The sequence below is a fragment of the Chelonoidis abingdonii genome, chromosome 24, assembly GCF_003597395.2.
Source record: "Chelonoidis abingdonii isolate Lonesome George chromosome 24, CheloAbing_2.0, whole genome shotgun sequence".
Lineage (NCBI taxonomy): Eukaryota > Metazoa > Chordata > Testudines > Testudinidae > Chelonoidis > Chelonoidis abingdonii.
The window spans coordinates 6,936,203-6,962,290 of NC_133792.1; the positions used below are offsets into that span (position 1 = coordinate 6,936,203).

The 26,088-nt window shown below is 46.2% G+C and overlaps 1 protein-coding gene across 1 annotated transcript; it reads right to left on the reverse strand.

Annotated features, from left to right (window-relative positions):
- Positions 1-439: 439 nt before the first annotated feature.
- LOC116816182 (ectonucleoside triphosphate diphosphohydrolase 2-like) lies at positions 440-25,257 on the reverse strand. The gene is made up of 9 exons (XM_032765217.2): positions 25,064-25,257; positions 17,918-18,035; positions 12,917-13,067; positions 11,576-11,735; positions 9,228-9,455; positions 6,795-7,052; positions 5,381-5,476; positions 3,522-3,656; positions 440-2,550 (listed from the first exon to the last, which is right to left on the reverse strand). The coding sequence occupies exons 1-9, from the start codon at positions 25,181-25,183 to the stop codon at positions 2,332-2,334; spliced, it is 1,485 nt and encodes a 494-aa protein (XP_032621108.1). The 5' UTR covers positions 25,184-25,257; the 3' UTR covers positions 440-2,331.
- Between the last annotated feature and the right edge of the window lie 831 nt (positions 25,258-26,088).

The window sequence follows — 26,088 nt, forward strand, 5'->3', positions numbered from 1 at the left end:
CCTGCAGCATGGTCGGGGCTGGCCCAGATCACTTGACTGGGTTCATGAGGCTCGGGCTGTGGGGCTAAAGTCTGCAGTGTAGATGTTCAGGGTTGTGCTGGAGCCTGGGCTCTGAAACCCTGTGAGGAGGGAGAGTCTTAGAACTCAGGCTCCAGGCCAAGTGCAGCATCTACTCTGTGATTTTTAGCCCTGCACGCTGAGCCCCATGAGCTTGTGACAGCTGACCCTGGCTCTGAGACATGGCGTCGGGGGGGTTTTATTGCAGTGTAGACATACCCTGAGTGACTTAGAAGCACACATGCTTTTAACTTTTGGGGCTTGTTTTCCCTACGTCACTCAGGGCCTGACTGTTAAATGTATTCAGACACCTAATTCCCAGGCACCTACATACCTGTAAGAATCTAGCCAAGTCATTTTTGAAAAATCACACCCTAAATTCTTTAGTTGAAGGGTTATATTTCATTTTATTTAATCCTTTCCATATCTTTGCAAGCAACTTTCTCAATAGCTCTGGGCTCTTTTACAAGGGTTTAAAAGTACCCATGGCTTTACCGAGGGCAATGGCACTCAACCTTTCCAGGCTGCTGTATCCCTCTCAGGAGTCTGATTTGTCTTGCAGACCTGCAAGTTTCACCTCGCTTAAAAACTCCTTGCTTACAAACTCAGACATAAAAATACAAAAGTGTCAATTCCTGAAAATTGCTGACTTATTTTTACCATAGAATTATAAAATAAATCAACTGGAATATAAATATTGTATTACATTTTCATGTACAGCATATAGAGCAGTATAAACAAGTCACTGTATGAAATTTTAGTTTGAACTGACTTTGCAAATGCTTTTCATGTAGCCTATTGTAAAACTAGGCAAATATCTAGATGAGTTGATGTATCCCCGGAAGACCTCTGCGAACCCCTGGTTGAGAACCACTGACCTAGGGAACCACCAGCTCTTCCTAGGATTGCTGTCACTGTACGAAGGGTTAATAAAACAGCAGAGACAATGATTGGCTAGTAATGTGATATCATTCCCAGAAGCCCCATGTTCCAGGAATGCTGGAGTAGCACACCATACTAGAAGTGCTCAGGCATCACTGTAGCCCTCCAAAAGAAATGTGGATGTTGGAATATAAACTAACTCCTTAACTTTAATCCTGGTCTAATAGATAGGTCATTGGACTGGAAATTGGAAGACCTGATCTTCTATTCTTGGCTCTGCCACTGACTGGATGCATGATTTGGGGCAAGTCACTTCACCTTCTGTGCTTCAGTTTCCATTCCCACCCTTTGTCTCTCTTGTGTACTTAGATTGCAAGAACTTTGGGATGGGCTGACTCTGTGTTTTCACAGTGCTAGCACAGTGAGGCCCTGATATTGATTGGAACCTCCAGGTGCTACCCCAATACAAGTCATACCACCACCAAAGCCAGAAAAAGAGATCATTAACAAGAAAGAGTGAGGCTGGCAGGAAAACAAGCATGGATATTTTCTTTGTTAAAACTAAGATGCTGAAACAATCAGATAATTACTACCAGGGTTAGAAAGCTACCTTCATAAGTGGAACATGACAGTGAACTGGCAGTTACTTTACAGCTGAATTTTAAGGACATTCAATTCCCAATCAGTGGATATAGGGTCTGCTCTTCTGGGCAGGAACAGCACCTTTTACAACAAATTCTTCACAGTCTGATCATATTTTCACTCTGCCCTTCTAGCACTGACAGGACGGTCCTGGCTCCATTGTGATGACAATTGTTGTATTAGTGTGCCGTGTTGCTTTGAGGCTTGTTCGGAAACCCATTTTTCCTGTAAAAGCTACTGATTGTGGTCTCTGTGGGCCAGAGTTTCAAAAGAGCACAAGGCCAGATTTCCAACTGATTCTGCTATCAGCCACCAAAGTGCAAATCCAGAGTAATTGACAGCCAGGGAGATACCCCAGAGTACCTGTAGGAGTGATTGAAACCCAAATCTCTTCCACTGGGATCTACCTTCTCAGCACCACAGAAAACAACCACCAGCATGTACCCAGCATTCAGGGCTCGTTACTAGGCACTTTCTATGGCATCAGTGTAAGCGACATGTTTACAGCCTGTCTGACTTGGTGGGGAGGCCCAACTGGCTGAATGCCGTACCGAACTCTGGAAGCCTCATCTGGCTGTTTGCCTCTTGGAGAAGTGGTTGGATACAAAAAATTAAACACTAAAGGGTTTTTTCTGACACCTATGCAACAGCTCTGCAGCGTCTCCTAGGCCAGACACTCCTCTGTGTGCTCTCCTTCTCTCTGTCCTGTAATTGCCCTCTTCTGAGAGCTGGCAAGCCCTGGGACAACAGTCAGAGTTCTTCCAAGATGTGGTCCTGTCCATTGTCCTTAGCCATCACTCGGTATGCGATGCGTGTGAAAGAGCCAGTGAGCATTAGGACAAAGAGGATAAAGAGCAAGGGCCAGATCCCATATTCAATCGCTTTCAGGGAGCTCGGCTTATCCTCTGGGATGGTGTTGGTCAGATTCAGCATGTACCCAAGAGCCCAGCCAGCTGATATGTTACCAACCTAATGAAACAAAACAACAGAGTAAGACTGGGTTCATGGCAGGTGACTAGTGACAGGGGAAGCCTAGGGCTGGAGGCTCAAACAGATCTCTCAATGCCCAGACCCAAAGCTTAGTTAATTTTATCCAAGTTTCTTTGGTCTCAAAATTGGGTTAGAAGACTCAACAGACCAGGCTTTCTCAGGAGATTACTAGTTTCTGAAGGGCATTTCTGCTTCCAGTCCTGGCCAAAGGCAGGAAGGGCAGAGGTGTGACTTTTTTTTTTTAAAAGACATGTCCAACCAATCCCCCTGCCCTCCAGATGGTTCAGAATCTGAACCCAAATTTCACAGCTGTTCCCTGGCTCTGTAACAGACCACACTAGCTCTCCAGATGTGAACACTCCCAAACTTTGTAAGGCATTCAAAAAACAGACGGCTCGGGATTTTTTTGGCTCAGGCTCATCTCTCAATTCAGAAAATCATGAAGATGTCCTTTTGCCCTTCGTTTTAAATTCTCTCCAGGCCACCTTCCCTGATTTACCACCTGGAATGGTGTCCTGCACCCCATGACACACTGCGTTCTAATAGAGGACTAGTTGCTCAACGTTAGGGTTGGAATATTGACCCATTCATTCGTGAGGTCTGTCAAGTTTCACAGCAGTGACTGACACAGATGATAATCTTTCTGTGGCTTAGTTGATGGTCCTGCTTGTCAGACTAGTGACTTTATTTTATAAAAATACAGCACTGGGGTATAGCTGCATAGCTCAGGTTCTGCATGTTTGGACTCATTTCTTATTTTATCCAAACTATTCCCCCCACACACCCCATCACCTTTTCCTGGGAGGAACTGCTGCCAGCCAGAAATGACAGCATCCATGTAAGATATCACAAAAATGATTATGGGATAGGATATATCCCTCCCAGGCACTATTAGCTACCTCCCCACAGACACATCCGTTATCTAAAGCATCACATACTATATTACTGACCTTCTCCTGAAATGTAATCTGGCCAGAGCTGTCCAAGTCAAACAGGAATCCCCTTGTACTTAGATAGTAGATGAACATGGATACGGAACAGTGATCAGCAAGACGGTCTGGTCTCATCTGGAACCTCTTGCTCAGCTTAACAGCATTTGCAAAAGAAGTTAGACAAGTAAATAGTCACTAACTGCATTTCTGAATGCTCCTAATATGGTAAAATCCAGCCCTTGTTGCTCTGTGCCACCTGTTGCTGAATTGCAGCAATGCTCAGGAATGTTCTCAAGCATCTTATTTATGGCTATGAAGTGAATGCTTCTTTCAGCCTGCTAAGCTGGAGACTTTTATTTCACTCTCAGGGAAGGAAGAGACCCTCCTTCATCCAAATCACTTTAAAATTTCGTGTTTGTTTGTCTGTTGAAAGAAAAATCTCTTGAATTCCCCATGGAAGGATCTCCATGGGCCCCCTGGGTGTTGAAGGACCTCACGTCATGGGGTGCTCCATGTGGGAGAGAACAAGAGGATGAAGATAGCTTTGTATGGAAAGAAGACATAAGTATGTAAAATACAGGAGGGCCAGTCAGCAACCCATCTCTACTCCTTAATACAAAGGAAGCATCACTTGATTAAATGAGAAACCGAGGGAGAGGGGCTTTGATCACAGCTCCCATGGGTGATCTCTCTCTTCTGCATAACACTGTATAGATTTTATCAAAGTCAGGGACCCTATTTGTTCAGCACAATATACCTATTGTCCAATGCTGAGCAGTCTTAGGAAGCCACAGGACAACCACAAAGCAGTGATAAAAAATGAAAAATACAAACAGGCAAATTTAGATTGGACAAAGTTTGACATTTGCGGAGATTTGGAGTTTTTTATAATCTGGGATCTCCCAGGGACATCCCAAACTTATGGTATAAAAAGAGCCTGTATGCACCCCCTGAAGATAAGTCCCATTCACAGCTAGATGGCACCTTCAGCCAGCCTGAACCACCCAACCAGTCAGGCCACATCTCCTTGGTGTCAGCAATGCGGCAGAAATATTTCTACCAGGAGGATCCGCATAATGCTGGAATTTTCAGAAAGGTTCAAGCTGACAATTATGGCCAGATTTTGAAAAGAGCTCAGCATGTTGTGCGGAAGTTGGGTGCGGAGCTCCTTGGAAAGCCTGACCTTGACTGTGGATGTTCGGCCCTTGGAAATCCGGCCCAGCGAGACCAAGCAGGATTTGTTACATTCAGCTGTTGTCAGAAGCTGGAAACACCCTAGTCACCGAGGAGGTTGCAGAGTATGTCTGCTCCTAGTACTTTCTCTCTCTCTCTGCCTTAAGATGAAGCAGGGGCTTGTGCCATGCTTTACAAAGTGTACAAGGAAAGGCTCACTCATTAGGTTATTATACCCATTCCAACAGTACCATGTATGGACAGGTGACTGCCGCATGTGCTATACAGACGAAGAGGCAGAACAGTCCCTGCCTGCATCCATGGAGAAAAGAATAGCTCATACGGACATGAGCATCAAACCAAATAGCCAAATAACAGATAAGCTGGCCTTGCTTCTCAGTTACCCAGTGGAGTCCCTCTGCTCAGCCCCACTAACAAACACTCCAATCTGGCCCACTGAGGGTATGGAGCGAGTCTGGGTCTAGAGTATTTTTGCATTCACTGGACCCCATTTCTTGAAAGTCCCAAGGCTTTGGAAATGGGCTAGATCTTAACCAACACCCAGGAGAACCTCAAGCTCCCCTTGGCTGAGGTCGCCTGCTCGCAGCGCTTTCAGGAGAATCGAAGGTCTGAGTTGGGTTTTGCCTGAAAGCGTTGCCTGCCTCACTTATCCCCATGGTACAAGTGGGTTGGCTCACAGTCACCTCTTCCATAGACAGCCCACAGAATGAGTTGACTGCCTGGCCCAGGTTGGTAGAGGGCGTCATCTTCTTCACAAGATCCAGAGCCTCGGAAATCACCTAGAACAGCAGCAAAAATACTCACTGGAAAATTCAGCCCATTTGTAGAATGACTAAAGCGAGGCAGCAGTGTGAGGGCGCATGGGGCATGTTCTCAGGATGCTCTCCTGACACATCTGTGTTTGGTAGCTGTATGTCTCCATGACATGCACCGGGAGATCAAGCAGAATTACACCTGGTTACTGACCAAAGGGGAAAACAATTGAAATGTCTCTGGGAAGCTGCTTCTCTGGCCTTTTGCACAGACTAGGGCAGCCCTTGAGCTCCTCAGCACCAGACTCCTAGCTGGGGCTTGCAGCAGCAGGGAATAATTGGGATGCAGAACCATCCTGGCCACACCTCTTCCCAGCCCCTCTCACTGCTAGCCTCGAAATGCCTCCAGAAGACCCCCCTACTCCCTGCACGAAGGGTCTGGTGGAGGCTTCCTGGGCCAGGAGTAGGGTAACTAGTTAAACTGATCCTCCAGCTACCAAGCTGAATTACTTTCCCTTGTAGCTTGTACAGCAAAGATGTGGCTGCAGCCGCTAGACACAGACCAGCACCCAGGAGAGAGCCTGGTCTCATCTAGCAGCTTTCACGCTCAAACTTTCCAAGAGCTCTTTGCAGACAGGAGAGTGAGGTACCAGTGGTACAATATCTGCAGCAGTCATATGTTCACCCCTGGCTCCCACATGACTCTGGACACTAGAATCTGTGGTTCAGAGAGGGGATGTTGGACAGAACATTAAAGTAATTCCCTACATTATGTTTAGAAAGTGCCAGGGGATCTGTAGCTTCCACCTGAACAATAAGCAGATATAAGAAAGGACAGCGCCTCCAGAAACATGGCACCCTGGTACTTCACTGCAGGCTCAGACAGCCTAAGCCTCTGTTCCATCATAGCACTTGAAGCCAAAGCCTTCTAGCCTAGAGGTCTAATGAGTAACCCAGGCTGACACCCGGTTCATTAAAGCCATGCCCGCGTAGACACTTGGGAGTTGTCACTAACCAGAAAGCTATCACTATTTGGAACCTCAAAGAAGCAATACACGTCAGATTCTCTTGGCTTGACAGGAGACCCCTACCACTCTAGCTTAAAAAAAAAAATTTGGTTGCTATTATTAGTGTAGGGCCCATGACACACCGTAGAACAGGTCTCATTCCCATCCAGTAGAGGGCAGTGCTGCAATACTACCCAGCGCAATTCCAATTCCACCCAGCAGAGGACAGAGCACTAACACATACTCATCAATCTTACAATGTTCATTAGCTGTTGAGCTGGGTATATCTCTTAAGAACTCCATGCATAAAGCACACCTTAATGTAATGGAGAACTTACCTGAAATCTAGTTATGTTGGGCTGGGAAACTCCGTTTGGGGAACACTGTGAGAAGCCGCCGAACAAACTTCCCATGAGTTTCCTGCAGGCAGAAGAGTTGCTGGAGCCAGTTACATGAAAAACATCTTCAGAGGTAGGTGTCCTTAAAGAGACGTTACTTCCAGTGCAGGGCCCGTCATGCACAGAACCGAACCGAACCACCCGGGAATAGGGGAGAGGCCAGCAGGGATTAGACACATCTCTCACATAGCCATGGTCCTAGAGGGAGTGGATAAATCAGGAGCACAGAGTGCGAAAGGCAGTGCTGGAGTCTGAACAGGACTTTTCAAATAAAGACAAAATATAATGAAACTAAGGAGAGTTTGGTTTCAACATACCAGGGTTATAACAGAAAAGGCAGATTTTAAAAGCTTTGCATAAACCAACCCCCTGCCATTCAGATTCTCATCCAAACTATCTAACTCTCTGGAAAGTTGGGGCTTAAAGCTGCATGGTACTGGACGTTTTCAGTGGGAGCTGCAAGTGTTTAGCACCTTACAGAATTGGGACTTGTGGTGGGAATTTAGAGAACATGCCCCTTGTAAGTTTCCTGGTACTTCTTGTCGGACCAGAAATACTGCTCCTCTGACCTTCCCCTTCCCAGCCCAAAGCAGACATGCAGGGAAGCTAAAGGATTTTCACAGATCAGACTTATCAAAATTTCAAGAATAGGCCATCTGAGTTTGGGATGAATGTTCCGTCTACCAGTCCAGTCCAGCCCTAAAGATAAGAGATCACGGCATCCAAACTCTTCTCATCCCTCTGAGACTGGGGAAACACCGCTAGGAATTTGGTTAATCACTCTGCTGTAGCTCTCGTCACATTGATTCTCTAGCATGAATCAAAAGGAAGAACAGTCCATTGGTTAGACCACTAGCCAGAGCTGTGGGAGATGAGTTCAGTTGTCGCTCTGCCACAAACATCTGGGCATTTCACTTAGTCTCCTAGTGCCTCAGTCCCCTATCTGTACAATGGGGAGAATGGCACTGCCTTCTCTCACAGCGGTGTTTTGAGGATAAATACATTAAAGATTGTGAGGCGCTGCTCAGATGCTCTGGTAATGGGTAGTACCACATCTAGGACTAGCATTTTGGGCTGGAAGCTTCATTTCCTGATGAGCCCTTGAATGGCTATATACAAGAACCCTCAGGAGAACACTTCAACCTCCCTGGACACATAATAGCAGATTTAAAGGTAGCAATCCTGCAGCAAAAAAACTTCAGGACCAGACATCAAAGAGAAACTGCTGAGCTTCAGTTCATCTGCAAATTTGACACCATCAGCTCAGGATTAAACAAAGACTGTGAATGGCTAGCCAACTACAAAACCAGATTCTCCTCCCTTGGTGTTAACACCTCAGCTGCTAGAAAAGGGTATCATCCTCCCTGATTGAACTAACCTCGTTATCTCTAGACTGATTCTGGCCTGCATATTTATACCTGCCTCTGGAAATTTCCACCACATGCATCTGACAAAGTGAGTATTCACCCACGAAAACTCACGCTCCAATACGACTGTTAGTCTATAAGGTGCCACAGGACTCTTTGCTGCTTTTACAGACCCAGACTAACAAGGTGATCCCTCTGATTCAAGAGCTAGTGTTTATGATCCCCATGACTCTACCATAACACAAGTGGGGCAGAGGGGTCTAAAGCAAGGGTAGTTCCTCATAGAGAGATGCAACAGAACGGCTTTTAACCTCTATGTGTGTTACGCACACATACGGTACACAGTGTCCACTTGGCCATGCATGCAGTACACCTATTGCTCTGCAGCCAGGAAGTAGATGTAGACTTGGCAGAATTCAATTTTTATATATAAATTTGATGGAGAATCCTGATGTTTATTTTTAAGCATTTTTTTCCTATTTTTATTGATTTCAATTTTCAGTTGCAGGAAATTGTGCGGGGGCAGACAATTATTTAATGGCAGTAGATGTTGAGATTCAAAAAAGTTAAAGCTTTATAGCTGTTTAAAATACAAACTGCCAACATCACATCAAAATATACAAAGTAAATATCCTTAAATCAAACCCTCATAAGTTCTTAAGGAGCGTTTTTCTTACTTTCCCTATCCGTACATTTCAACAATCATTGATGGAAATATTTTTTCGTCGGTTTGTGTGGGTGCGGAGAAATCAACATTTAACAATGAAAATCTAACCCAAGCCTAAATATATGCCTGTGTTCATGCCACAGACACACATTCTTTGCACACTAGTATAAACAGTGCTTGTGATGCAGGCTCTATGCTTGTGTACTTGTAGGCAAGCTCCTGCATGAGAGAGGGTATCTGATGTTACCCAACTAAATATGTGCATTGACTATAAAACTTAAGGCATTTAACATTATAGGTTTGAAGCAGCCATGAAGCACATGAGCACGCCGCACTCACCTGTATGGTTTTCAACAGCAGCCTCTTGCGGAGCTGGTCTGTGCCATAGCACAGGAAGCGGTGGGTGCAGACCCTATGCTCTTGCCCGTACAGCCACAGCGTCACTTCATTCTTGGGATCTGTGCTCCTTTCTTTGATCTTGAAAGTGATCTGGGTTGAGGCTTTTCCTATGGTCATGACTCCAACTGTTCCCTTCCTGGAGCGACTCCACCGCCCAATCCAGCCATACTAGATAGAAGGGAACCAGAGAGGTGGATTTTTCATACACCTGACAAGTATCTAAGTTCAGATGCTCCGGAGGAATGAACGGGGAGGAACTGGAAATGCAACACTGCACCTGCCACCATTGGGGGCACCAGCCACTGCCAATCCCGCCCCTGCCACTTCTCCCGTCATCAAATCTCAGCACCAAACTACTGATGTTCTTCCTTGCTGCTATTTCAGTTTAAATAACAATAATAACAGGCCGTACCCACATTAACACGATACACCATCACCCAGGGAATTTTCCAAAGCCTTATTGCACGTCTAGCAAAATCAACTTTCCCCTGGAAAATGGGCACAACCTTTAACCCCGAGCAGGACATCTAGAAGTCTGATACAACAGTCAACAGTTGGGAACGGACGACATCCATCTACATTGAACTGGCCTCGTTAGCACCGACCCCGCACTTGGTAAGGCAACTCCCCTCTTTTCATGTGCTGTGATATATATACTGCTTACTGTATTTTTCACTCCATGCATCTGATGAAGTGGGTTTTAGCCCATGAAAGTTTATGCCCAAAGAAATTTGTTAGTCTCTAAGGTGCCACAAGTACTCCTGTTCTTCTTGTGGATACAGAGTAACACGGCTACCCCTCTAAAACTCTCCCTGTGATTCACTGAATAATGTACTCATTTAAGAACCGCATTAGTTGCTGAATAGGTGACTCTGGCTACAGCACTTGACTAGCTCCAATCATTTAACAGCAATCATTGCAGACATGAGCACTGAGGACAGCAGAATCTCACCTATGTTTAAAGGGACTGGTCAATAAGCAGTGATTTCTTACACCATTTCTCTCTACAGAGGCATATCGATGGCCACACATGACTCTCCCCCTAGCCTCACTGAAGTTCGAGTACTTCAATTCCATGGGGAGATCTCCCTTGAGGAGCATCTTGTAGTCTCAGTTCTCATACACCACTGCTTCCTGCACAGGAAGATTTGACTGGGGCTGAAGTTAGTGGTAGAAAGGGGCCACGCAAAAAGGCAACGACATGTATAGTCAAAATAGGAGCTGCTGTTCTGAATGGCACTACAAATCTTGTTAATTACTGTGTCTACTTTTGGGTAGTCTCACTGCGTTCTACAGCATGGTATAATAAGACCTTTGTGGAGGAGTCTGTTGTACGGGCATTAGTCTGACATGTAGGACAATCTTAACTGCTTTGAGGTCAGTGTGACCAGACTCCCAGATGTGACTTTTATAAAGTGGCTTTCCACAAATAAAATAAAGGAAGGGTTTATGGACTGTAGCCAGCAAGCGCATGGAATAATGAGCCCTTCCCTTGTATGGCACTGCCAGTTTGGGAAGGCAGTGTTCTGTTTAATCTGTACCTCCTTGGAATGGAGAGAAGGAATCTGTAGATTCGGGCTAGAGCGTGTCAGAGTGAGGGTGCATGAAGGCATGAACAATGCTGCCCTCTACTAGCCGAAGTCAGAACTGCTCACAGCCCCAATATTAAAGGAGATCTGAGATGAAATGCTAGGGCCCTGTGATACTGGAGCGAAAGGATATGAATTCTGTTCACTGTCCTTAGCAAGTTCTGAGAGGTACCTGAACAGAACCAAGTGACCCACCAACCTGGAACAACAGTGAGGGAAGTTGGTGGTAGTTACTGTCTGCACTAGAGCTGCAAGACTGAGGGGGTTATCTTGTTTTTTGTTTTAAACAACCCCTACGTCTTGGGCCAGGTTTACTAAGAATCTCAAACTTCTTTAAAACCTGGACAAAATTTTCCTTGAAGCCTTGGGGAGTTTTGATGCACATTAGTAGAACCCTGTCCTAAGACAGCTGTTCTATTAACCCAATAGTAATGGTTTGACTCCTTCCACACTGGCCAGCCAAATACTATTATCATACAGACTGGCCATAACTAAGTGTTTAAGAAGTGTCTCAAAACTCTGCTGGAAGCCCCATACAGGCAGAAGCCTAATGGTCCTGTCACTATCTCCACTATTTACTCCTTCAGCCCTGTTCTTCTCTCTGCTATGCTGTTGTGGCACCAGTGAAGTCAGTGGAATCACCTGGTGTGATGGAGTGGAGAATCTACATGTGTCCTAAGCCAACCCTACAGCCTTTACCTTGATGAAGTTCTCCAGAAGATAGTTAACAGTGACCCAGCCAAACACCCCCTCGTTTTGACTGGACAGGATTTCTGCCCCCTGAAAGTCAAAGGGGTACGACTTCAGCGTGGCAGTTATAGCGGCAAGCAGAGTATCTGACATAGTGGGACCGGTGAGGCTGGGTGAAAAGAGAAGAAGCACATTAGTTGTTAAAGGGCCCCCCCAAGAATAATCCTGAGCGACAAGAGCCTCAATGCTTCTGGCTCATTTTGGGCAATAACACCGTGCAAGTTATAATACGACACCAATCAATTGCGCTAATCACCAGCTTGGTCACATGGCTGGAGAGGAGCACACACAGGCTGTGCCCTTGGGAAGCAAAGCATAAGGTCTTAGAGAGGACACAAGGTCCAGTGGTTAGGGCACGAGGCTGGAAATTGGGAGATCAAGATCCAATTCCCTGCCCTACCACAGACTGCCTGTGTGGCCATGAGCTAGTCAGTCCATGGAACTTAGACTCCTAAATACCTCTGAGGAGCTGTGCCTCCACTCCTCCTCTGTGAAATGGAAACAGCAGCATTCCCCTCCCTCTCAGGGCCACTGGGAGGATAAATAGGTTAGACTGTGATGCGCTTAGAGAATGGGGGCCACCTAAGTACCTCAGATGGTTTACCTGGCCAGTGTAGTCAGGGATGAACAGAGATGGGGAGCATGGGCAGAGTATAACGGAGGCTAGGCGAGGCTAAACCTCCCCAAACCTCATACCATCAGGGGGAGAGGCAGTGGCGGATTTGGAGCCCCCAGAAGACTCTCCCCTGCCATGACCCCAAGGTTGGAGGAGCTCTCACTTTTCCCATCTCAGGGCCACAGCAGGGGGGTGGGGGTGGGGAGAAAGAGGAACTAACCAGACAGGGCTATGGGGGAAGGGGCAGAATGGGATGGGACTGTGTGCAGGGCTGCAGGCGGAAGGGGTGGAACAGGGGAGGGGCTCTAGGTTTGAAGCTCCAGCCAGGGCCAGGAGCTCCAGCGTGGTCCCGGCTCAGGCTGGGAGCTCAACCCTGGCTAGAGCTGAGCTCTCAGACCCCCCCTCCCCTCCCATGGCTCCAACTGAGCCCTCACCCCTCCCCCTGTCCTGTCCAGGACCAAGTGGAGGGAGGGGTCGAGCTCTCAGCCTCCCTCCCCCACTCCAGCCGGGCCCATGAGGGGGCTGAGAGCAGCAAGCGGGAGTGGGGCCTTGGCCGGAAGAGCCTCCCGAAGGGGAAGCTTCACCTGGCACCCATGATGGGGAGGCTAGTTTATAAAATGGTTGTTCACACCCAATCCACCATCAACACATGGGTAGCTGAAATCTTGACTCACTTCAGCAGCTTCATGCCAGCAGTTGCTCCCAAATAGATAGGGGTTTGGTCATGCTGTTCTTCAGGGATTTCCTTCATTGCCTGGCCGAGGCATGGCTTTAAGCTGTTCCCAGCTTCCCCCGGGGATCCGGAGTAGTTGGAGATTCCAGGACCTAAGGACCCAAAAGAAACATAAGAAATATTACGATAGGGTGGGGGAGCCATTAGCCACAGCAATACACGCGTCTTTCAAGATGTACACAGTTCTGTGCAGAGTTTAAGATTTGCTACGGCAGATCCATAAGGCGATGAATCACCTGGCCTAGGCTGCAGCCAAACCACAAGCCAGACACGGTCTGGTGACATTCAGGGCTGGTATAAGCACCTCACTGGTGGAACAGCAGCTGAGTCTGCTCAAAATCATTTCAGGGCTTGGAACTCTTCTGCCTGCTAGTGGCAACAGACTCCCCAAACCTTAGTCTGCCCCTGACCTGTTCCTAGTCCTTCTCCATCCTTGCTCCGACCCTGCTCTGGACTCCTGATGCTGGCTCTGACCCTTAATACCAACTGCCATGAATCTGACCACTAGGCATGACCATCCTCCATCATGGTTTCTGCTAAGATCAGACCAGAATCCTGCCTCTAATAATGGCTAATACATGGTGTTTTAGGGGACAGAGATAAAAAATGAATGCATGTAAATATAACACAATGCACGTAATTAAACCAACAGATGCAAGTTTAGGGTATCTACCAAACTACATAAATCAGCATAAAAGACGTACACTAGAGATCTGAGAGTGATAAGTGGGAAATGATGCTGCAAACTGAGCTGAGGCTGTCAGCTTCCTTCTGAAGTCATTTCTTCCTGTTCACAAGAAGGTTTCCATAGAATCATTGTGGCTGCTCTCAGCCACAGCACAGGAAGGCTCTGTCTAGGAGGCCAGAGGAAGTTGTCAGCGCTTGCACAAGGACACTGCTAAAGCAAGATTCATGGGGCTCTGAAACTGGATTTTTTTTTCAGAATAGCCAAGCAATCTGTCCACTTTCCGGATTGTGGTCACTTGCACTAAACTCTCAGGATGCTTGTTTTGTTTTAAGACCTCATGCGAAAACGTATCTTCTTCTGCTGAGCTCAATTTATTGTTCAAAACTCAACTCCGTTCAGATATAATTGCAGTTTGTAAAGTACCAATAGCATGCATAGCATTTTATACAACAGCTAGAAGACAAGCTCCTTGCCCAGTGCTTCTTCCTGTTAGGCCTTGTCAATGCTACAAACAGTGTTTCCAACTCTCATGATTTATTTGGGCATAAGCTTTCGTGGGCTATAACCCACTTCATCAGATGTATGAAGTAAAAAAATACAGGAGCAGGTAAATGCATGAAAGGATGAGGGGTGTTTTACCAAGTGTTAGGTCAATCTAATGAGATAAATCAATTAACAGTAAGATATCAAGGGAGGGAAAATACCTTTTGAAGTGGTAAGAAAGTGGCCCATTACAGACAGTTGACAAGAAGGTGTGAGTAACAGTAAGGAGAAATTAGTATTGGGGAAATTAAGTTTAGGTTTTGTAATAACCCAACCACTCCCAGTGTTTATTCAGGCCTAATCTGATGGTATCTAGTTTGCATATTAATTCTAGTTCTTAATTAATTAATTAGTTCCAGTTCTTGTGTCTGAGCTTAAGTGCTTTCCTGAATCAGGGTCTATATGAGTTCCCGTCTCTTTCTAGCAGGTTTCAATGGATGGGTGTGTCCCAGAACTCAGGTCCTTCACAACAGGGCTGCCCAGATGATTCAGGGGGCCTGGGGTCTTCAGCGGCAGGGGGCCCCCGTTTCGGCGGTAATTCAGCGGCAGGGGGTCCTTCTGCTCCGGGACCCACCGCCGAAGTGCCCTGAAGACCCGCAGCGGGGGCCTCCTGCCACTGAATTACCACTGAAGCGGGACCCGTCGCCGAAGTGCCGGGTCTTCAGCAATAATTCAGCAGTGGGGGGTCCTTCCACCACGGAGCAGAAGGACCCCCCACCACCAAATTACCGATGATGACCCGGAGCAGAAGAAGCTCCAGGGGCCCAGGCCCTACGAGATTTTCCAGGGCCCCTGGAGCGAGTGAAGGATCCCCACTTGCCAAATTGCCCTATTTGCCCCCTGCCACCTCAGGGCATCCCTGCTTCACAAATCCAGCATTGTCATTGATAATTCCAAGCAGTCACAGCTCTGTCTTGAACTGCTGTGTAGTTCCCATCATCTCATAACAGACTTGTTGAATTTGGGACCAGAAAAAAAGAACTTTGATGAAAGCTACTGGTAACAGCATAAAGCAATCCTAAGCAGATCATAGTTAAAATGTAAACAACTAATCATTAGTTCTATACATTAGATCTTGAGAAGATGAATGCAGTAAACTACATTCTCCCCTTTCCAATTTTTCTTTTCTACAAAGTGTAGTAAAAAAATGTTAGATTCTCTGAACACTTAAATGTTTCCATTGCTAAGATATAATTCAGGTACTCCTTGCTCAATTAACTTCAAATTTGATAGAAATGATATATCTAGTCCTAAAACCTAACCTACATTTTTAATCCAATAAACCATTGCTTACGGATTTCATAGGGGGACCAAAAATCAGGTTTATAATGGAAATTCACTGCAAATACAGAGTAGCAACTGCTGCTCCATATAATAATGTGACTTTCTGTTTGTCTATAATCAAATCTGCTTGCTTTACTCATAAGTTTTCAGTCCTACTGTTAGCCCTAGAACCAATGCAGCTATGGGAGAGTGAGGTGGATTCTAGTGCGCCCTGTACATCACCAATAAAATTGCCAGCTAAATACTGTTTGAATCGTAGAATCTTTTTCCACAGGTGACAGTGTTAAGAAGCAGAAGAATCTTAGCTGGATTTTCAAATCCCAGGTGGAGCCGTTAGAAAAAATGTCTTCATTTGATATGAAAAGTCATCCACGGAGGAGTCAGTTTTATGTCTGTCTACATTACAATTTTGACCCATTTTGTAAGCAATTAGTGGCACAGATGGATCTGAACATAGTTTGTGTTCACAGATCACACTGTTTATCTAATATCTTAGGTACTTACCCTACTGCCACAGTATCTGAGCAGCATCTCACAGCCTTTGATATATTTACCTTTACAACAGCCCATCAGGCAGGCCAGGGCTATTATCTCCATTCTATAGAGGGGGAACTAAGGCACAGATAGGTTAAATGACTTGCCCAAGGTCACTGGCTCGTGGCAAAGCAGAGATTTCAATCCACGTCTCCCATGCCCTAACCACTACCCCTGTCCTTCATACTCACCGGTTATGCCTGCTCTAGGAGTGCTTTGCTGGCATAGGAAAGCCTGTATATGGCAAAGCACTGCTCGTATGGATGCAGCTAGCCCAGTAAAACTCTTTTGTGCCAGTAGAGTAAAACCACAAACATACCCGGAGCAAAACTAGCTATACTGGTAAATGCAATTTTTCTGGTATAACAGCGTCTACACTAGGGGCTTCTGTCAGCACAGCACATCTCTGACTGGCCTAGCTATGCAGGCAGAAGTCTGTAGAATAGACCTGCCATCCATAACCAGAGAACCATGTGTCTCCTCCTGCCAATGGCCTATGCTGGCGCACAGCTATTTGCCTGTATCTTGTTTGTGTATAGATGGGACATATGTCTCTACAGCTGGTTTGGCCAGTCTTCCTCCTTCCCACCTGCCTCATGCAGTAAGGTATCCCAGAGTGCATTGCTGCACACGCTGATGGTGCTCCTTCAGGGTGTCTGCCCAGCACTCCTGCTTCTGCTGGGGCACTATGGGATAGCTGTTCAGATTTTCCCAGTATACACGGAGATAAACATGGTTCAGCAGCAAAGCAGATGCAAAATCTTAAGCTCAGTGACTGACATGGCTGCGTGGTGAAAAAAATTGCTGCATGTGCACAATTCAGTGGTGTCCGTTATAGGTGAGTCAGATGACTGTCATGCTCCTTACAAGAATATAGATGTACTTGTGATTTGGACAAATTTCACACTTTAATGAGAGCAAGAGAGCTCACACTTTTGCCAAATCAGCTGTGAGGGAGGTGGAATTTCACACCTTGGTTGCTTCTGTGGTCTAGCTAGAGGCAGTTTTCTGCATGGCTCAGTTAAGATTATACCTAGAAGCCTTCTTTGCAGTGAAAAGGGCTAGAAACCTGAATCTGCTGTAAATGAAAGATGTGCTCTTGCCAAAAGTGGATATAAGAACTAATAGCTTTCAGTAGGTGCTAATGGAAAATGCATCCAGCTGGAGACTTAAGTATTCCTGGCTCTGCTGCTGAGTCACTGACACCTTCAGCAGGTCCCTTTCTCGCTGTGTGCCTCAGTTTCCCCCATCTGTAAAGTGGGGGCAAAAATGCTTACCTATTTTTGCAAAGAGTTTTGAGATCTTTGGCTGACAAGTGATCTATCTATCTATGAGGCTACTCAGTAAGGTCGGGCAGCATTGTTTTTGGTATCTAAAGATCAGGATGCTTATGATATATAGTACTTTGCCTGAGAAACTTGCAAAAAATCAGGTGCTGATCCTGCAAGCTGATTCCCGTGGATTCAGAGCCCCTTGGAGGGGTTGTAGCATAGCGAGAGCTATTTAATTGTATTCAGACCCAATATCTATTGTTCCCATACCAGTCGATGCACAACACTGACTAGTGCCACTGACACCAACTGTTGGTCCCAGTGAAGAGACAATGCCATACGCACAGTCAATATCACTCCTCCCAAGACATACAGGCCTCTCATGTGCTTCAGCTAGTGCCATCTAATGGAACAGGCAGTTCCGCTTAATTTCCCACCAGATGCTTCAGTCATGAGGCAGAGTAGAAACAGCTGCCTGGGTCTTTAGCTTGTAAGGGATTTATTTGCACCTCATAGTGCTTTCATGCAGAGTTTGCAAGAGACTTTGTGGTGGAAATTGACTATGCGATGAAATGTCATCCAATGCAAGTGTCCACACATTAGCAGCAGAACACTACCTTACCTTGCACAGCACAGGAGCTATGTTCACTGATCACCCCAGTATTGTTCTCTTTGCTGGCTGACCACTGGTATATGAACAGGGTAGTGCGAGAAGGGCCAGCATCCAGCACGATGCCATACTAAAAAACAACACAAAGGTCATAAATAGATACATCCCTGAAGACACAAATTTGTGCACTGGTTTGTTATTGCGGGGTTGCTCGGCTGCACAAATACTCAGCATTGTCAACTCCAAGTGTAACCCACTGTGACACTAAGAGCATCCCTGGCTTCAGGAAATGAGTTTCAGATGCCCTGACCAGTTCAATTGACCTCATCTCATAATCTGTTGTAATAAATCCTTGGAAAACTAATGATTTACTGATCATGAATATTCTTGTATGATTAAAAAAACCACCACGAGGAGTCCTTGGGTTTTTTGCTGATACAGACTAACACGGCAAGCACTTATTCTTGTATGGTGTAAGTACGGCAGTGGTCACCAGCCAGTAGATTGAGATCTGCTGGCAGGGCCATCCAGAGAGGGGGGCAAGTGGGGCAATTTGCCCCAGGCCCCGGGCCCCACAGGGGCCCCATGAGCCACTCCCAGTTTTTGGCGGCACTTCGGTATCGGGACCTTCACTCGCTCCAGGTCTTTGGCAGCAGCTCCTTCAGTGTAGCAGAAGACTCGGAGCAAGTGAAGGACCAGCCGCTGAAATGCTGCTGGTGCCTCGGAGTGCCGCCCGCTAAGTACAAGTGCTGCAAGCGGTGGAAAAATAAAAAGCCGCAATTGGCGGCACTTAGGCTACTCTATTGCCGCCGCTTCATTCTTTGGCAGCAATTCGATGGCGGGTCCTTCCCTCCGAGAGAGACCCGCCGCTGAATTGCCACTGAAGACCTGGCCCTGCCCCAGGCCTCCTGAATCCTCTGGGCAGCCCTGTCTGCTGGTTGATCACTGAGCCTCTGATAGTCGATCTCAGTCTGAGTCTAGGGTTGCCAACCCTCCTGGTTTGACTGGGAGTCTCCTGGAATTGGGCTTGATCTCCCAGAGGCTCCTGCAGTCAAACCAGCAGATTGGCCACTAGCAGTCTGGTGGCACAATGTGGCTAGGGCAGGCTCCTTGCTTGCCCTGGCCCACACTGCTCCCGAAAGTGGCTGGCACATCCAGACTTCTGGGGGTGGGCAGGGGATCTCCGCATGCTGCCCTCACCTGCGTGTACCGCCCCCACAGCTCCCATTGGCTGGGAAAAGGGAACACTGTCTACATGGGTGCTTTACAGTGATGAAACTTGTTGTACTTGGGGAGGGGCATGGGGGTGTTTTTCCATGTTCCCTTCTCCTCCCAAGCGAGAAAGTTGCAGCGCTGTAAATTGCCAGTATAGACAAGCCCAGAGACAGGACTTTTAGCTCAGACAAGAAGCATTAAGATCTAGAAGTCCCAGTCCCAATCCCTGCTGCCAACAAACCACCCAGAGGTGCTGGTGCTATACAACCATTTCAGAATCAGGACTCCAACCGCAAAGAAATTTAGGGGATTGGTTTAAATCATGAGATAAAACAACCTCATCTTTTTTTTAGTCTTTTCATTCTGGTTTCAGGGCCTTTCATTTTTCCACTCAGGAACCACTCAGGTCATGGTTTGAAGCTTCTCTACAACACTGAAGGCTAGAAACTTAGCTTTATTTTTAATGAAAGCTGAGAGGCTAACATGTTCATATGATTCCAGGAGCTGGGGCTTTAAGAAAAATGCCAAATAGCAGAGAGTTGTGGTAAAAATCACAAGAGCAGGCAGCAAGGGGAGAAGAAATATGTGAAGAAATACGTCTTATAAGCACAATGAGGGAGTGTCTATTAGATGCGGTTTGCCTAATGCACCAACTGGCCTTGTAAACGTCACTATCATAGTTGTTTTCAGGCCGTTTCCCACCCCTGCCTCCATCAAAAATGTGCAATAATCCCATGGAAGCTTAAAAATCAGATCTGCCTCCACTTTCCTTACCAGGAATGTTTTATCTCTATCAAACCTGCACTTTGGTTTGTTACTGTAGGCTTACTCAGTAAGGAGGGCTGAGTTGTGCACAGTGCTTGCTGATTATAATTAAAACTTTGTAAGTACTGCAAGAAAATTCCTGCCCAGCTGAAATTTCACACAAGCTCATGTGAGCACTCTTAGATCCTTGTGCATGCCTCAGGGTAACTGCAAAAAGCGAACAAATTCACTGGGAAGGATGTTCCTGAACCATGTTTTAGGGCAAACAAATGCCACCGAATAATCCCAGAAAGTTTCAAATTTGTAACAGTGAGCATTCACACTAGCAGTCCTGATTCTCATCTAACTGGGGAGCAACATGACATGAACAACATGCCCAGTCAAAAATGCTCAGGTTGGAATTTTTAGAATCCTATGGGATTTGGTCACCCAACTCCTATTGAAAGTTGATATAAGTTGGGTGCCTAAATCCTGTCGGCCCTTTTAAAATCCTGGCTTCCAAGTCCAAAATGTGAATTTGGAATGTTCAAAGCAGGGGTTCTCAAACTGGGGTCAGGATCCCTCAGGGGGATGGGTGGGGACTGACAAGCTCGCAACACCCCCACCCCCCAACCTACTTTGCCTCCAGCATTTATAATAGTGTTAAATATATTAAAAAGTGGTTTTAATTTACAAAGGGGGGGTCAGACTCAGAGGCTTGCTATGTGAAAGGGGCCACCAGTATAAAAGTTTGAGAACCACTGGCTCAAAGTCATCACCACTAAATCGTTTGCCAGCAAGCCACAGGCTTAATTCTGTTTGCATATAAAGTTCACTGAGGGTCTGACCCTCGTTTGCACTAAGGTCACTCTCCACTGCTTAAGTCATTAAAGGGAGATAGATTTACAGTTACTTTAAGGTCTCCATTTACACTGTGAATTGACCTTACTGTAAATCAGAATTGGGTCCTGGATAATTTTTAAATGAACATATTCATGGAAATGGCACTCTACTTGCAGACAAGCCACAAATAGAATGAAGGGCCAAATCTGACTCAAAATCTGCTGTGAGTAGTTCCCCCAGCCCTAGTTAGAAACCTGTTAGTAGCATTTGTAAGAGGCTTAGGATGACAGATGCTGTAGAAGTATTATTCCAGTCATTGCTCGCCCAGTGATAATAGCAAACACTTGCTGGTAAAAGTCACACAAGACTCTTTCATAACTACATCATACCCCCCCCTACTCGATCTGTGCAGGAAATCGCTTTCAAAAGTTTCCTATACCACACTGGGATGAAATCAAGACTTTTCAAGATGGTCATGAAAAACCAACAAGCAACACCGACCCCAGAATAGCTAATAGCATGGTGGGGAGGGCACTTCCTGTGATGTGGAGGACCCAAGGGTCACCCACATCCATTCCCCACCAGGTTATTGGCTGTGATGGGAAGACTCCCTCCCTCCCTCCCATCCTGGACTTGAGTAACTTCCCCAGAAAAGTTTCATCAGACCTGGCCATTTCCCCTGACAAGTTTCTGTTTTCACAGATCGGTATTTTCCAACAAAACATTTTATGAAAAGGTTCCCCCCCATCAGCTCTAGCCAGAAGCCCTGTGCTGCTAACGGTTCATTGTCAACGGGCAGGGCTCTGTCCTCGAGGCAGAGGGATCTGAATTCCATCCCCTGCTGTCATGGTGATGTTCTGAGGCCACACTGAGTAGCAAGGTGACAGCACAATGTTGTTACAGCATGTATATCCCACTTTCACACGATAATTGCCCAGAGCAGCAGCTACTAGCCAGCTCCCCAGCCATAGAAGGGCTTGCTTTGACTAAACTGCTAATAGCAGAGCACATGCTCTCACCAATCCACACATCCACCTCTCCACATCCATCCCTCATCCCCATTCATTCACACTTACCGGACATCTAATAGTCAGAGGACTAAACCACTAGCTAAAGGCCATGACAAGAGATGCTGTTCCAAGGCAAAGTCCAGGAATGAAGCCAACTCTCTTCTCCCACAGCTGCTGGAAAAGGGGATTGTGCTGAAACTCCTGTCAGGTGCAGACTCTGCTTTGGGCTCTTTCTTATCTCTGGCAAACAAATACCCGATCACTATTAAGCCATCCTCATCTCCATCACCTCTGCTACTAGGAAGAGTTTTGTTTTTCCCCCAATGGGTGTGTGTTGAATGCTATGAGGGTGTGCATGGAGGTGTGGGATCACTATTAGTCTAACCCTCCCTTTGCTTTTCAGCTGGTGCAAAGAGGTAATCTCTTTCCCACCCTCAGTCTTTATTTTTGACTCAACCTCCACTCTGTGAATAGTTTCAGCCTCACTGCTGCTGGCCAGAGCTATCCTAAGTATGGGCAGAATGAAACAGACCTGATTCTGATCAGTTTCACAGTTACCTACAGGGTTCTAAATAGCCAAGTGAAAAGGAACAAAAGTGGTCAGTTTTCATTCATTTAACCTTGGGAAAGCTCTGAGCAGCAGCAGACACACTGGAGCCATCGTTCTTCAGTCTCAGGCAAGGCTTTGCTTCCCTAATTACACTCTGTTCACATTTATAAGCTCATCTTTACAAACATAACAGCTAGAAACTTTTTTTTAAAATGAGAACATTGACTCTGCAAAAGTTGATAGCACTTGTCTGGAGAAAGCTTCCTACTCTTCATGGATGAGTAGATTTTTCAAGTCCTGCCTAATGAGCAAAGGCTAGACTATCTGGGGGGTGGGGGGGGAATACAAAACCAAACCAAACCACAACTGTACCACCCATTGATACAAGCAGGGGAGGTTCTATGTATTTTGCTGCCCCAAGCACGGGACTCAGGCAGCTTTCGGCGACTTGCCTGCAAGAGGTCCACCGGTTCCCCATCTTCAGCGTACCCGCCGCCGGAGCCACAGTACTGGCGGACCTCCCGCAGGCGTGCTGCTGAAGGCCACCTGACTGTTGCCCTCACGGCAACCAGCAGGCCGCCCCCTGGGGCTTGCCGCCCCCGGCACATGCTTGCTGCGCTGGTGCCTGGAGCTGCCCCTGGATACAGTCACATTCAGTGGGGAATGCTTCAGTGGATGTGAGCAAGGTTGAACTTGGAATAGGAACGTGTAGGGCCTTCAACTGTGGAGGTCCTTATAGCAACAGATCATGGTCAAACTGAACAGCAGTTGGGGAGTTCAAATGAATGCTCAAACATTTTTTGCACTATTTAGACGGCTTTACTCCTGGCTACAACCAAAGATGGAGCAAATGCAAAGTATTTTCATATCCTGTCCAAACTTTCTTCATATGTCAGATTAGAGGTCACTGGAGCACAATACCTGTAAGTTTCCTTATAATGCTGTTATAGGGAGAGCCTAGGCAGTTAGCAGTCATAACCAAATGCACCCCTGTATTCACAACCTACACACCATTGTAATAATCTTTGTACAAAATATGCCTTGTAAGATAGCATTTGAAAACTAATAACTCGCTGGTCAATAATATCATGATGAAGTGTGTGCAGTAATATTATATGTAAGTTATAAACATAAGCTGAAATTAGGCCTGAAAGACAAGTCTGGATAAATCTGTTTCTCAAGGACAGATCTTTGGCAAGGAAGGGGGCAGGAACAAACAGATCTGCCTCTTAGCAAACAACAGCATGGAACTTTTCTCACCAGCCTCCTTGACTGCAGGAATGAACTTTATCTAGGGGTAACTCTCAGGAAGACACATTTCAAAGGGGGACTGGACTATGAAAGTGAGTGGCAAACACACCCCAAGTTCTCTCGCCCTATCCATCTCTCTCCTATTCAGATAAGATGACAAAAGGAATAGCCTTTGGGAAAGAATCTTGGACTGAGTTTGTTCATCAGTGTCACTGGAAACACCTTGTAAGGGACTTGACCTTGAACCAAGTCTAGTTTGCTGTGTTTAGTATTAGGAAGCATTTTATCTTTATTTCTCTTGTAACCATTTCTGACTTGTAAAAGCAGCAGAGAATCCTGTGGCACCTTATAGACTAACAGACGTTTTGGAGCGTGAGCTTTCATGGGTGAATACCCACTTCGTCAGACGCAGGTAGTGGAAATTTCCAGGGGTAGGTATATATATGCTAGCAAGCAAGCTAGAGATAATGAGGTTAGTTCATAAGGCATTCAAGTCAGAAATGAATGCCTTATGCTTCTACTTATTTAAAACCTAACTTGTTTTAGTCTTTAAATCAAAACTAATCCAGTGTCGTGACTGTGGGTAACTCCATTTAAGGTAGCAAACTATTGTATATTGAGCCCCTTAGAGGGGCAAGGGACCTAACATATCCAAACTATCCAGGAGTGGGCTGGACAGCGTAGAAGACACTTTGAGGGGGTGGGAAATCAGAGATTGGGAGTATGTTGGGGTCACCGTACAAGTGGTAACCAAGGCTGTTGCAAGCCAGAGTGTGGCTAGAGTTTGCTGACAGGCTGCTGGGATCAGAGTTCCTGGACCAGAGCTGTGGCTTTACACAGATACTCAGGGTGTAACCTGCAGGCTGTTTGTGAGGAGTTCAGGTTGGGAGTCACAGCAGCAAAGCATTGTGAGGCACCCCAGGTTGCAAGGCAGGGGGGACAACCCCTTATTGGTCTGGACTGCACCCTGGAATGTCATAGCAGTAAAGATATTGTACAAAAAGGAAGTTCACTGTTATTAGTGCTTGTTGCAGCTTCAAGGAGCCATATGCCAGACAGCAAGCTTTCTGCTTATTGCCCTTTGAAGAAGTGGGAGAGGGATAACTCAGTGGTTTGTACACTAGCCTGCTAAACCCAGGGTTGCAAGTTTGACCCTTGAAGGGGCCATTTAGGGATCTGGGGCAAAAATCTGTCTGGGGATTAGTCCTGCTTTGAGCAAGGGTTGGACTAGATGACCTCCTGAGGTCCCTTCCAACCCTGACATTCTATGAAAGAGGGCAGGCACCCCTCAATTTTGCCACTAAGTTAATGTACTTACTGCTACAGTGTGTTTAACAGCATAAAACAAGGCAATTAATGGATTTCGAGACAATGCTGCAACAGATGCAATTCTAGCCCAAGGTAAAAAGACAGGCTCCCTTCCACAGGTTGACCACATTAGACAGTGACAGATAATAGTCAGTGCTTGCTGATGTCAATATTCACCCTGGCACATCTTGCACGCCATATGCCAAGGTAAGCCCACCTCTGACAACCATTCCTTACCTTGCGCCTGGGGGGGTTCTGCACATCTTTAGTGGTGACACAAAGCAGCAGGATCCCAATCAGCCCAGCTAAAATCACCAGGGAAGGGGGAAGAAGCTCACGCCAAGACATCAGGCTCATTTTCCTGCTTAGCAAAAGAGGAAGCTGGGGAGCAGCGAACACAGAGACTGTCTGAAAGTTATTTGCAGCCTTCAGGGGGTGGGGAGGGGTGGAGGTGGAGCCAGATGTTGGCTTTCAACACAGCTCAAGGCATAGACTGAGGCTTGATGTGTGGTAAAGTGGGATCCTCTTTCCTACCACCACAGTAAATAAAAATACAACTTTATGCTTATTTAGTGTCTCCAATGCTCAAAGACATTAATGGAGCTGTGGGTTAGTATTAGCCCATCTGTATGTGGGTCTCTTCATCTGCCGGATGTTCTTTTCCTGTGTGACAGTATGAAGAGCTTACTTTAGGCCACTCTTAATTGATACCCTAAGGCCAAAGAAGCCATACATTCTCTTTGGAATGGCCACTGCTGCCTCCTTTATGCACAGATTATAATGTGGTCAGGAGACCAGGTGCATTTCTGTGCTCTCTAGTATTGTCTATGTCCAGAGGAACTTTGCCCAAAAGAAATAAGGTTAAAGTACAAAAAATGAAGGAGAAGTTTGTGCAAGAAGTACAGGATAAGTGTCCAGAAACAGATCTGGCACCTGCTCAAGAGGAGCGGAACTACCTCAGATGAATGTGTATGGTGGCGGTGGCATCAGTTTAAAGATGAAATGGGGAAAACCAAGGGAAAGTGTAGGCGGGATGGTAAACCAATAAAGTGAAAATAGTGATCCAAAAAAAGAAAAATGATTCATAAAGAAAAAACCCATCCAGTGTGAATGAAAATGAGTGCAAAGAATGAAAGCAGATTGCCAAGTGGGAGGTGAAGAAGGCCAGAGAAAGAGTGCCCTAGACTTCTGTATGCTGAGCTCTCAAATGACCCACATCTGGCTGGCAAAAAGGATCTGTAGCACTGCAAAACTGAGATGCC